Source organism: Hippocampus zosterae, chromosome 8, assembly GCF_025434085.1.
Source record: "Hippocampus zosterae strain Florida chromosome 8, ASM2543408v3, whole genome shotgun sequence".
NCBI lineage: Eukaryota > Metazoa > Chordata > Actinopteri > Syngnathiformes > Syngnathidae > Hippocampus > Hippocampus zosterae.
In genome coordinates, this window is record NC_067458.1 from 4,567,495 (window position 1) to 4,582,093 (window position 14,599).

The 14,599-nt window shown below is 44.4% G+C and overlaps 1 protein-coding gene across 8 annotated transcripts in view; it reads right to left on the minus strand.

The window, feature by feature from the left end:
* Positions 1-1,976: 1,976 nt before the first annotated feature.
* Positions 1,977-14,599, minus strand: part of swt1 (SWT1 RNA endoribonuclease homolog) — a 49,539-nt gene continuing 36,916 nt past the window's right edge. For all 8 annotated transcript variants that reach the window (XM_052073369.1, XM_052073371.1, XM_052073370.1 and 5 more), the window contains one exon: positions 1,977-2,357. In XM_052073369.1, the coding sequence (XP_051929329.1) occupies positions 2,258-2,357 (100 nt within the window). In that variant the 3' untranslated portion in view covers positions 1,977-2,257. The remainder of the gene's footprint in view (positions 2,358-14,599) is intronic.

The window sequence follows — 14,599 nt, forward strand, 5'->3', positions numbered from 1 at the left end:
TTGCATCGTAGCACAAGTTTCTTGTACAATTCACCGAGGGAACTGCCAAAGAATGGCAATCTGAAGGACCGAGAGAAGCATTTTAAAACTGTACGCATCAGCTATGAAATTTAACACGCTGCAAAAGTGCGTCCCGTGCCTCGTTCATTTTAGCTGACGTTATAGCTTTTGCTCATTATGGCATGCAAGTGTTAAGTGTGTGCGGTAACGAGTCGTTCGCGGGAGGCTGGTTGATCGAAAAATAGAGCTTCGGTCAAAAAAAGTTGGGCACCCCTGCGCTACAGGATGCACTGCAGGGAAAAAAACTTAAATCGGGAAAGATCATTGTGTATTTGTAGCCAACTTAGTCAACCGTAATCCGATCCAGAAGGCTGATCGAAAACCGATTTGTTCGAAAACTGAAACCACACTCTTTAAAAAAAAAAAAAAAACTTTGTTGAACACGTCTGTTCACAATGGAATGCTATACGAGGAAACGTCACTTTCTCGTCTACCTGAAGAAGCGTCACTTTCTCGTGTAAGGAAGGCAAGAGGAGTCAAGTGCGCTCAGTTTGTTCGAGAACCGAAATTCGGTCATCATCCGAAGCATAAAAACTCAATTTTTGGTCGAGAACGGAGACGTTCGAAAACCGAGGTTTGACCGTATAGGTAATATAGATACACACAGCGTGTGTTGCCTTCTTTCTGAGGCTTTTCATTTGTTGAGCCTCCAGACACATTTGTATTTTTGGTCCAATCTAATAATAATACCTTTTATTTATAAGTACCTTTCAAGACACCCAAAGACACTTTACAATAACAAAAAACAAAACAATACGTGGCTCAACATTTTGGGTTGCCGACCTCTGGCCTAGTTAAACTAGCGTGACATCTGATGCTTCTGGCTGAGCGTCAAAGCCGCCATTATCCCTCATTACTGTAGTATCCATTGCATGTGCACTCTACAGGTCGGCTTTATTGAGGAAAAGAAAAGCATTCGAATACTGGTACTCACTTCATGCATTCACGAAATTAGAGGCTTGACGATGAAAATGTTGTGTCAATGGAAAAACTGTAAAAGTCGAAAATAATCTGGTGACTGCAAAACGTCTCTTGCTAACATTAGTCTTGTGCAGCAAAGTAGCATGGTTGTAGTCCCCAGTCCTTACAAAATTTGTCTCAATGTGTCAGATTGCGGTGAGTGGCTGATCACATTTAAAGTGCACTAAATTGATTTTAGGAGAAACTATCATCCCTTCCAAAGCTAAGCGGGTCTTGGGGCCGCAAATAAATAAAACACTGATGTTGAACCATTTTTAAAAATCATTAAGCTCAATTTTTTTGTTTTCAGGGGTCGTTCAATGTTGCAAACGGTTGCAAAGAATTTCCCCAGACATTCCCAAAACACTTTGATGGTCTCAAGCGGTTATTCTTGTCACCATCAAATTGTTAACATGTTCAAAATTTCTTTGCAACAAGAAAAACTGAGACCATTAAAATTGCTGGCAATCGATTTCGACGTTCGCGAGGTGCACGCACACACACACACACACACACACACACCACACACACACACACACACACACACACACACACACACACACACACACACACACACACACACACACACACACACACACACACACACACACGCACACACGCACACACTTGCAAACCTTCACCGCTAGTGAGATCATGGCCTTAAGTAGCTAAAAACTGCTGTTTGAAACAATAGCCAATGTGCAACATCACAATTTACAAATGCTTTCCTTTCACAAAGAGAAACACAGTTTGAACATAAACAAACTACTTTGGATATTTAGAATTTATTACATTCATTTGGTCCAAAAACACATGAAATAACTAATATGAACAAATGAACAGGCCTTCAGTCATCATCATCATCATCATTTATTAGCTATATATGTATACACATAACAGAATTCAACAGGTGCGGACGCATGCATAAATTGCTAGGATCAAACATTACATTACTCATGTGGATGAGGAGCAAGAACAACAGAACCTGTGGCAGATTGTTTGCTACAAACTGAAGTGTCTTGTACTCCAACATATCCCGGACAAATCAAAGATAGCGTCCAGCTACCAAAGAGCGCATTATGGATTCCATTTTGGAACCCTTTTTGAGCTCAATGTAAACACACCAAGCATTCACACAGTCTGGCGGGAACATTCGAAGCCAGTGTGAAATGAGGACCAGTGATGTCAATCAAACCTGAGCCACAACCCGGACCTGGACTCGCTGGTCCTGTGAAGTCTACATGATTAGATTGAGGTGCTGACTCGTGGTCTGAACACAGTCGTCCAGGGCGTCCTTGAGCTCTGTCAGCTGGTTCACGCCAACTCTCAGCTTCTCTCTGGTGACACAAAGACAGGAGTTAAGATAGCCGTACACAAACACGAGCTTCAGAGCCATTCAGATTCAGAGCCAATATCCTGTTTTTTTTGTTGGGGTTTGCATTTTTTGGTGAGTGTAAACTGGTTACAGTTTACCATGTACAATCCCAATTCCAATGAAGTTGAGATGTTGTGTGACATAAAAATAGAATACAATGATTGCAAATCTGAAAAAGTGAAAGCTCATCAAACATCTGTTTGGAACAGGTAAACGGGTGCCATGATTGGCTCGAAAAGGAGCCTCCCTGTCCTGGGCAGTCATTTACAAGCATAGATGTACAATTGCAAGGAATTGAGGGATTTCATCATCAGCGGTCCATAAAATTCGGAAAATCAGTAGAAATCATTGAATGTACGCGCAAGGGTCGAAAAGCAACATCGAATGCCTGTGAGCTTCGATCCCTAAGCTGGCACTGCATTAAAAACTTACGTAAACGTGGAAAGGATATCACCACAAGGGCTGGAAAACTTCAGAAAACCAATGTTAGTCCCGTATTTTCACAACCATAAGGCGCACTTAAAAGACTGGAATTTTCTATGAAATGGCCCAATAATGCTGGTCATCGCCTTGTGTTACTAAATCTGTGAATGCTGTTACAGGCCTGAGGATTTCACGGGAACGATCGTTACCGATAGTGTGTCGTTTCCGTGGCGTCATTTTGACGGTACCGAAAAATTGTTTCCCATAAAAGTCACCGCACACGAGTTGACTGTACACGATCGAATCTCTCCTGTGTGATCAACGCGATTTCACTGTGCCTGTATGTGTGTTTGTGGGGTGTGAGTGTTTCTTCTAATTTACTTTCGTTTAGTTTTTTTTTTCCAGTGTTGGAACGCGAATTTCCAAAATCTTCAGGCCTGTGTTGTGTAACTTCGATGAGGGGTCCGCTTGATTGATGTTGAACCGACATGTTGCTTATATCAACAAAAGGCACACCTAACTGAGGCTAGCATGTGGATGGTAAAGTGGGAGGGTCATCCGGGTAAGAGGACACAAAAGGCACACCTCCAGTAGGTATATAAAGTATATAGTATGTGTATTGTGCAAAACAACATTCTGAAAATGGCACCTACAAAGACACACACTGAGGAAACAATTTAAACTGTAAGCTGTAAGTTATGCGGAAGACCATGGGAATCTAGCAGCCGTGAGAGAATTCTAGATCAACCAATTCGTGGTGCTTGGTGCTTTCGTTTTATGAAATAGCGCCATCTATTCATCCATCCGGGCAAGGATTACCGTGGCGCAGCAACATCCGGCAATTTACAAGGAAAAGCTGGCAATCTTCCGCTCCTACTGTAGCAACAAGTAAAGTGTAATGTTCTGCCTTCGATAAAATAAAGATGTTTTCTTGGAGATTTTAATCCTTTATTCTGCAGCTCTGCCGGCCTCACTTGGCTTCATTCGCGAATGCTCCATCAATTTATGCCCACACTCCAACAAAGCCGCCTGGGCTGCGGCAAGTGATGAGGGACAAGTATACCTTACATTTTGATAAGCAACAAAAAGGTTGCCGACAAACTTATTAATAAGTGAATGAATAAAATCAATGGCACTCAGTTTCCCTTGCCCGGACGCGGGTCACCGGGGCCCCCCTCTGGAGCCAGGCCTGGAGGTGGGGCTCGTTGGCGAGCGCCTGATGGCCAAGCCTACACCCATGGGGCCTGGAGCCCAAACGTATTGTCAGGGGTTGTGGGGAGCGTCTGGCGGAATCCCCTGTCAGAAAGAGTTTCAACTGCCACCTCCGGCAGAGCTTTTGCCATGTCTCAGAGGATGCGGGGGACATTGAGTCCGAATGGACCATGTTCCGTGCCTCTATTGTTGAGGCGGCCGATCTGAGTTGTAGACGTAAGGTGGTTGGTGCCTGTCGTGACGGCAACCCCCGTACTTGCTGGTGGACACCAGCAGTAAGGGATGCTGTCAAGCTGAAGAAGGAGTCGTATCGGGCCTTTATGGCCTGTGGGACCCCAGAGGCAGCTGACGGGTATCGACTGGCTAAGCGGAACGCAGCTTCGGTGGTCGTTGAGTCAGAAACCCACGCATGGGAAGAGTTTGTGAGGCCATGGAAGTTGGGCGAATTCCGGACGGCTTCGAGGAAATTCTGGTCCATCATCCGATGTCTCAGGAGGGGGAAGCAGTGCACCATTAACACTGTGTACAGTGGGTATGGGGCGCTGCTGACTTCGACTCAAGACGTTGTGAACCGGTTGGCAGAGTATTTGAAGACCTCCTCAACGCCACCAACACGCCTTCTTGGAGGAAGCAGAGTCTGAGGACCCTGACGTGGGCTCTCCTATCTCTGTGGTTGAAGTCGCCGATGTGGTTAAAAAGCTCCTCGGTGGCAAGGCCCCAGGGGTGGATGAGATCCGCCCGGAGTTCCTCAAGGCTCTGGATGTTGTGGGGCTGTCCTGGTCGACACGCCTCTGCAACATCGCGTGGTCAACAGGGAGAGTGCCTCTGGATTGGCAGACCGGGGTGGTAGACCCTCTTTTTAAAAAGGGGGAACGAAGGGTGTGTTCAAACTACAGAGGGATCACACTCCTCAGCCTCCCTGGTAAGGTCTATTCAGGGGTGCTGGAGAGGAGGGTCCGTCAGGAAGCCGAGCCTCAGATTGAGGAGGAGCAGTGTGGTTTTCGTCCCGGCCGTGGAACACTGGACCAGCTCTACACCCTTAGCAGGGTCCGCGAGGGTATATGGGAATGTGTTTTGTGGACTTGGAGCAGGCGTTTGACCGTGTCCCTCGGGGAATTCTGTGGGGGTGCTTCGTGGGTATGGGGTACTGAACCCCCTGATATGGGCTGTTCGGTCACTATACCACCGATGTCAGAGTTTGCTTCGCATTGCCGGCAGTAAGTCTGAATCGTTTCCAGTGAGGGTAGGACTCCGGCAAGGCTGCACTTTGTCGCCGATTCTGTTCATAACCTTTATGGACAGAAATTCTAGGCGCAGCCTAAGCGTTGAGGGGGTCCGTTTTGTGGGTCTCAGTATTGCATCCCTGCTTTTTGCAGATGATGTGGTGCTGTTGGCTCCTTCAAACAGGGCTTTCCAACTCTCACTGGAGCGTTTCGCAGCCGAGTGTGAAGCGGTTGGGATGAAAATCAGTACCCCCAAATCTGAAACAATGGTCCTCAGTCGGAAAAGGGTGGAGTACCCACTCCGGGTCGGGGAGGAGATCTTGCCCCAAGTGGAGGAGTTCAAGTATCTTGGGGTCTTGTTCACGAATGAAGGCAGGAGGGAGCGAGAGATCGACTGGCGGATCAGTGCAGCGTCTACTGTGATGCGGACGTTTTATCAGTCTGTCGTAGAAAAGAAGGAGCTGAGCCAAAGGGCGAAAGGTCGATCTACGTTCCAACCCTCATCTATGGTCACGAGCTATGGGTCGCGACCGAAAGAATGAGATTCCGGATACAAACGGCCGAAATGAGTTTTCTCCGCAGGGTGTCCAGGCTCTCCCTGAGAGATAAAGTGGGAAGCTTGGTCATCCGGGAGGGGCTCAGAGTAGAACCGCTTCTCCTCCACATCGAGAGGAGCCAGATGAGGTGGCTTGGGCATCTGATTCGGATGCCTCCCTGGTGAGGTGTTCCGGGCATGTCCCACCAGGAGGAGACCCCAAGGAAGACCCAGGACACGCTGGAGAGACTGTCACCCAGCTGGCCTGGGAATGCCTCGGGATCCCCGGGAGAGCTGGAAAAAGTAGCTCGGGAGAGGGAAGTCTGGGCTTCCCTGCTAAAGGTGTTGCCCCCGCGACCTGGGGATACCTGCGGATAAGCGGTAGAAGATGGATGGATGGATGGACGAGGTGCCGTTCACTTTCCCGCTGAACCAGACCGTAGAGAAGACTAGGACCAGCACGGTAGCAATACGCACAACGCGAGAAGTCGGCTTTTACTGTTGGGCTTGTTTGCGATGGTCATGGACAGAAACGGCTGAAGTGTAGTTGAGAGCGGCATGGGAGTGCACAGCTTTACTAAGACTTGGAGGCAGCGCCGGCTGATTTATGCCACCATTTTTCAATGGATTGTTTCTGTTTGCGCTGTTGTTTGAGCTTTCGCAAAAGCTGGCATCATTTCTGTGGAGCTGCGCGGCAAGAACACTGACTCAGACAATGACGCGAGTGAACCTGGCGTTGTTGTGAACTTGCACAGCTGTTCATTTTGGATACAGAACATTAGGACTTGGATGGATTTGAAGATGAGGGTTGATCAAAAAATGACGGGAGTACATTGTGAAATACTTCAATAACATACAGCAGAACTTACTTTTAGCTCCCGCTGTGTTTTTCAAAACATACACTCGCGTGCATGCATGCCCCTGTATTTTTTTAAAGCTAGCTTACCATGCCTGCGTCCAATAATACAATAAATCTTGGGTATGTATTAAATACAGAAATAGCACCCGTAACTAAGATTCCAAGTCAATGATTATTTGCTAAAAACAAGTTTTAATTTGAATATTAAATATCTTGTCTTTGTAGAGTTTTCAATTAAATATAGAAATGAACATGATGTGAAAATCATTGTATTCTCTTTTTATTGAAGTTGAACACAACATCTCAACTTCATCGGAATTTAATATGTAACTGTCAAAAGTAATTTTCACAGTTACTGACAATAAGAAAACTCAAATTGTAAATCATGGAATCATTTCACAACATCAACAGAGTCAAAGAACACACTCGCATTCCGAAGCAGACACTAGTACAGACAAGCCTCCAATATCCTGGAATTAGATTCTTTGTCCAGTTGAAAGCATGGTCAACTTGCATCAGAATGATCGGAAGAGAAACACACAGCAAAAGAAAACCAGCTCCTGATCCAAAGCACATCATCGGTCAAACATGGTGGGGCTGTGTTTTGGCATGAGCATGGAACAACGAACTCAAAATTGGGTAATGCCTTCCAGTCACGGAAAGCAAAGGATCTGGTATATGACAAAGTGACGGTAACTGAGCATACCTTCTTGTGCTGCGTACAGTAATACCGTATTAGTTTTGCGCACAGTTTGTCAACACATAAGTGGGATTCACATAAAAATGTTGCCATTGTGCTCAAATGAGGAGCAGAGGTGTTTTTTTGTTGTTTTTAAAAAAAATAGATGCTCATGTTTCCCCCCGACCCACTGACCTCATGGATGAACTTAACGACTGCTGGCACATCTGGGAAAAGTTATCGTTTATATAAGATTAAGATTAAGAAAACCTTTATTAGTCTCGCAATGGAGAAATTCCAGATTCACAGCAGCAAAGTTATGAAAGGAAGAAGTAGAACAACAAAAAAATAGGAGCTGCTGGAAAGGCAGCCACTCTCGATGTCCATATGTGCATATGTGAAGATATGCAGTTTTAATATAACAGATTTTTTGTTTTTGGTGTATTTTTATATTTGATTTCCTGATTACAACATACCGGGGGTATACAATGGCATGTTGTTAAAACATTGCTCCATCCATTATCTGAACTGCTTATTCTCACGACGGTCACGGGCTTCTTAAAATTAATTTATATTTATGCCAATCAGGTTGCATGGCTAGCTTGAAAACGAGTTACCCACCTTTGACCCTGTATGGGACCCTGTGATCAGCCAGCGAGCTAGCTTAGCACACTTGTCCATAGCAGCTGACCGCAAGAACACATTCTACCACCGAGCAGCGACATGGACATAACAGTCCCACCGGCGGCTCTCTTATGATCTCTGTTATGTGACAAAATGTGAAATACCGTGACACGACACCTGTTTTATGTGTGTTTGTACGCGTGGACGACTACAGGGGGGTCATCAAGTCAACAAGAGGAGGGGCTCTCCTTCAACAGAGAAAAACGTTTTTCATGTCAGGAGTCAATCTGGGGACTGGTGGTTGTTTTTTGCTCTTAAATGCTATCTTGGTTGACGGTTCAACAGTTACAAAAATAAAATAAAATAAATAAACTTCCTTGCTCCCAGTTCTCCATGCCTGCGTCTTGGTAAAGGAGACTGCCTGCGTACAGTCAAACAGATCAAAATGATATTTATTGCCCCACATTGTTTTTATTTCACCAGCTGTGCGGGTGATGTTCAAAACTTTATTTGCCTGCATGTCTGCTTGTTTTGCACATGAGTGTGACATAGTACCGTATTTTCACGACCATTCGGCGCACCGTGTTGTTGGGCGCAGTCTCAGTAAGGGGTGCTATTTCTGTATTTGACACATACACAAAACGCACTGTATTATTGGGCACAGCCAGGCATGGTAAAACATACGACATGCATGCACGCACGCTAAAAACACGTTTTTAAAAAGGCAACGGAAGCAAATCTGAGTTCGATTGTATTTTATTTCGCCATTTTACAATGTACTCACGCGACTGGTACCTGCTAGGGGCGTGTCTTTAGCGTCCTCTTAAACGCCCACCCTTCACTCATTGGCGACTGGTACCTGCGAGGGGCGGGCCTTTAGCGTCCTCTTACACGCCCACCCTTCACTCATTGGCGGACTCCCGCACGCCTGTCGTCACTCACTCCGCCTTTTCTCTATATAAACAGCGTAGGCCAGAAGTGCTCTCACTCAGGCTGTGGAACTCGGCACATACACTAGACCAGGGGTGCCCATTACGTCGATCCTGATCTACGGTAGATCTGAAAGGCATTGTGAGTAGATCAGGTCGACCATCCGCCCTGACAGGTTTTTTTAAATAACAATTTTATTTAAGAAGTCAATTACAAGACGGCGGGGATAGGCTCCAGCACCCCCCGCGACCCTAGTGAGGATTAAGCGGTTCAGAAAATGGATGGATGGATGGATTACAAATCACAGAAAATCCGTCCTGAGAATTATTATTATTTTTTTTAATCCGTCCTGACAATGACATTTGAACTTTCTCTGCCACACGCGTCACTGGGCATGTGCATTCAACTCCGCGAATTACTGCACAACTCTTGTAAATTTGAGAATAGGACAGGAGATAAATATGAGTGGAAAAGCTGGACTAAGTACAAATCCGAAGACCTACCACTACCATAAGGAGTGGGAGGAGGACCAATTTTTTACAATGTCGTTTTCAAAGTGCAATTCTGGAACTTACTCCCAGAGGACAAGTACTGCAACATCAGGAAATGTGCTACCTTTTTGACCGCATTATTTGGCTCCACTTATTTATGTGAGTCAGCCTTTTCCCACATGAAGATCATTAAATCCAAGTACCGTTCCACCATGACTGATGAGCATCTGGAAATCTGCTTGAGGCTGGCTATCAGCAGCTACTGTCCGGACTATGCATCCCTGTCTGATTTAATGCAGTGCAAGTCATCAGAGTAAGGTAATTACAAAACATTTATTTGTTGTATTGTGCAATACAGGTTGATGCACTCATGCATATCTATAATATACAAATAAAAATAATTCTCTCTCTCTCTCTATATATATATACTGAAATATATATATATATTATATATATATATATATATATATATATATATATATAATATATATATATATATATATAGAGAGAGAGAGAGAGAGAGAGAGAGAGAGAGAGAGAAAATGTGTTTTTCATTTTTAACAGGCGGTAGATCATTTTGACTCTGTCATGTCAGAAGTAGATCTCAGGCCGAAAAAGTGTGGGCACCCCTGCACTAGACGCTCCGCATTATAAGGTGTCCTGTCCATTTTGGAGAAAATTTAAGACTTTTAATGGTGCCTTATAGTCATTAAAATACGGTAAGTACGTTCTAGACACACAATGGCTGTCACCGCCGCAAAAATGTCATTTCAACCTTATTGTATTTGCTATACTGCTGCTTATTGTGAAGTGAGTTGAGGTTAACGTTCAAAGCCACCATACAGCGTGAAATGAACTCGAGACACGACGAGTAGTTCTGCTTCTGCTAGACCGGGGGTTGGCAACACGTGGCTCCAGAGCAGCATGCTGCTCTTTAGCAACATCTAGTGGCTCCCCGAATCTTTATAAAAAATGTTTGAAAATGGAAAAATATTTTGATAGTAGGCTAATATAGCTCAAATTGATAGATACATTTTGCAGCTCCGAAAAAGGAGAGCTGTGGTGTTGGTTTATTTTAAAACGTACACTTTATTTATGATTTTATCAGTCTTGACAAACAAACACGTCTGCGTCCGACTCCATGCCTTCTCTCTTCTCGTTTGACTCGAGAGGCGTTCAAAGACAGCCTGAAAATAATGCACCCAAAAAAATCAAGTGAGAAAATCACAAAATAAATTCTATGGGGACGTTTTTGAACACACAACAAAGGAATGAATAACATAAACAATCCTGAGACAGTCCAGTCTCCTACATACATACAGCATGTGTTTCCTGTTACGCGTTTCTATTGACATCCTCCTGGCAAATGACTCTGGAGACCACGTGTGTCTGGTTTTATTGGACTTAACTGCAGCATTTGATACAGTGGATCACAGTATTCTGCTGACTCGTTTGCAGCACTTGGTGGGCATTGGCGGCAGTGCTCTTGAGTGGTTTAGGTCCTATCTAGCTGACAGGACCTTTGGTGTCAGCCTTCGCTGCTCTGAGTCACGCACTGCTCCCCTGTCATGTGGTGTTCCACAGGGCTCAATTCTGGGGCCTCTGCTCTTATCGCTGTATCTGCTCCCATTGGGTTCCATCTTAAGGAAACATGGTATTGCCTTCCACTGCTATGCAGATGACTGCCAGATCTATGTCCCACTGAGCAAGAAAGACGCCTTCTCATTAAGGCCACTCCTATCCTGTCTGGAAGAAATCAAAACCTGGATGGCACAAAATTTCTTGAAATTCAACGAAAAGAAGACAGAGGTGATATTGTTTGGTCCCAGTGGCCCTTGTACATTCCATCATGTAGACTTGGGCCCCCTGTCTCCTTATCTGAAATCAACGGTCTCAAACTTGGGCCTTAAACTGGACAGTGATTTCAAACTCGATCGGCAAATTGGTGCTGTTGTTAAATCCAGCTTCTTTCACCTTAGACAGGCTGGCCAAAATAAAACCTCTCCTCTCACATGAACACTTTGAGACAGTGATTCATGCCTTTGTCACATCCTGGCTTGATTACTGCAATGCCCTTTACTTTGGAGTCAGCCAGTCCTCCATTAAGCACCTTCAGCTGGTTCAGAATGCCGCTGCTCGCCTCTTGACTGGTACTCGTAAGAGGGAGCAGATAACTCCTACTCTAGCATCCCATCACTGGCTCCCCATTCATTTTAGTTATTTTCAAGATCCTCCTCTTTGTTTTCAAAGCTCTGAATAATCTCGCGCCACCTTACCTCTCTGAGCTCATCCGCCCCTACACACCTGCCCGGCGCCTCAGGTCTGTGGACCAGTCTTTGTTACAAGTACCAAGAACTAAACTGAGGCTCAGAGGGGATCAAGCCTTTTCTGTTGCTGGTCCCTCTCTCTGGAATGACCTCCCACTGAACATTCGGCAAGCCTCCTCTCTGCCCATCTTCTAAGCCCTCCTCAAAACTCACTTGTATTCTTTGGCGTTCGACTCAGCATGACTTAGATTTGTTCTTGATTTTACTGTCTGGTGCTTTCTACCGCCTTTATTACCGATTTGTCTTACTGTTTATTGTGCATGTTAAATCGCTCCATGTACAGCACTTTGTATGCAGCGATGGCTGTTTGAAAGTGCTCTATAAATACTGTTGACTTGACTTGACTTGACATTGTAAGATTTATAGAAGGCTTTTATTTTTTTGCGGCTCCAGACATATTTGTTTTTTTGTCCCATATGGCTCTTTCAACATTTTGGGTTGGCGACCCCTGTGCTAGACGCGCGACCCGTTTTCCTGTTGACAAGTCTATGTAACCATCCATATGTGCCAGTGCTCTCATGGGGAGTGTCGAAAGATGGAAACAACACCGAGCCGTGGCATTGAAAGGGAAGCTATTCCTCAAAGAATTTGAACCGACACATTAGTGCCCTCCTGTCACAGGACAAAAGAACGAAAATAAAAGGTCACGTTGGCAGCAGGACAGTGTCAGCAGTAGCTGCAGATGCAGCGAGAGAACATGCTGCTTGTTTGCTTTCTTTGCAACTTAACATAATTTCAGGTAGGCGGTGAGGAGGGCAGGCCAGTGTGTTGGCTGTTCGCACTGTTTCTGTTATTCATTTCTTTTGCATTCTTTGATTTGTCAATTCAACATGACTTGATGCTTTCGTAACATGAGATTAATCATTATCTGCTCGACTGTTGGTTGAGGAAAATAGCCGAATTTTGACAGGCCGGTTCGACAAGTCCAAGATGGATTGGGAGTGAAGTGTTTGGACTGCGACGCTTGCGCGTACACACGCGCGCTCACGTGTACACACAAAAGGCTGGAGTGCATCTGGGCCTATTGTGTTACACAACAGCTGACACGTGACAGGTAAACAATCCACATGCAACAGTAATGACTGAACAGAACCTCATGAGACACCAGAGAGATGACAAAACTCATTTAAGTCTTCCATCCCCCCAAGGTGCACGCTGACCATCTCCATGGCAACCATCTCTTAGTCAACACAAAGGGCCGCTCTCAACCGATACTTACCACCATCATCAGATGTTAAAATATTTCTAAAATCATTATTATTCCAGTGAAACTCCTCTTCAACGAAACCTACATGGGCGAAAATACCCCTTAGTGTTAAAAAATCTTCATGCATTAACACCATTCCCACTCTCCTGCCCCCATAATACGAAAAAAACCACTGTTGTGTTATTCAAAATATTTTTCTCTGCTCTTGCCTCGCGACGAAATTCACTACAATGAAGTCTAATTCAACAGCGACCTCTACTGCTTCGTTCAGAAACGGCAACAGCAACCACCACACTGGTTTACACGTGCAGTAGTCCAGGAAGTGTTTGTTATTGTTAGTTTCAGACGCAGCAACAACGTTGCATTGCTAAAATGGCTACAAAACGGACCTTTGGATGTCAAGCAGCGAAGACAAGAAGAGCTCTGACGCTGGAAGAGAGGGTAAATACAAGATACAATAATACAAGAAATGACATTACATTATTCAAAATAATAATTTATCTCATTAAGTAGGCCTTGTTTGATTCTACTCCCTTGTTTCTTTTAACTAGTTTTTTTGGAAACATCAGTTCCTGTCATGTCTATAACATATCTTATTTTTCTTAACAGTTTTCCTCTCAGAAACTGCAAGTTCTCTACTAGAGGACAATGCAAAGTTGCCTGCCGCGAAGTGGGCACTTGGAGACCATCTTCAAGCCCTGATTGTTCGCGTGTGTATGCGTGTGTGTGTGCGTGTGAGTTTGTTTGTTTGACAACCACCATCCCATGCCTGCCACACACGCACACATACGGTTGCGCCATGGTACAGGCTGCTTTTAAAAATATATTATGGATAATACTAATAATTCTAATAATACTAATAATCATGATGGTCTGAATGAATTGCACACTGATATCATTTATGAATGAAACACAATGACAACCACCATATAGACTTTTTGATGGTCTGAATGAATTGCACACTGATATCATTTATGAATGAAACACAATGACAACCACCATATAGACTAGCGGAGCGCAGAATCTATCTGCGATATAATAGATCAAATCCATCAAAATGACCACAACCTGATTTCACTTGGTTGTGGTTGCCCTGCATTATGACCTTCAAATATTTTAATATAATTAGTTTTTCCATTTATGATTGTCCTATTTGTATTTACTGTGTCATTTTCCCCCAACTTATTGTTATAAAATAAGAGTCCCGAAACGCGTCTATAAACATAGTTGTTATAATGTTCTATTTTATGGAGCTAAATAAGGTCACGAAAGTAAATACACCCTGCGAGGTAGGTCACAAGCAGACATCAATTATTTAACAACAGTGCCGATGAGCTCACAATGAAAACGCTTCACTCAAAACCGTTTAACCGAATGTATGAATTTGACCTGACAAACGTGTTGGGTAAACGTGGAGACAAGCCGTTTAAACGGAATTAACATTTTGGCTCTACTTATATTTGACTATTGCTTTTACCAATGGTTCGCACGACTAAAAGTGAAATGGTGACATCCTGTGAACTTATGAACTAATCAGAACCAGACATAGTTGGGCGGCAGCAAAACGGGAGAACACATTCTGACGGGGTCGCAAATAGAACTCTGGCTTGTTTCCATGGCAGCTGCTAAATTCAATCTGCAGTCAGTCACACACAGAGCTGCAATTCAGCTGCAAAAGCATGCAATGATGGTGG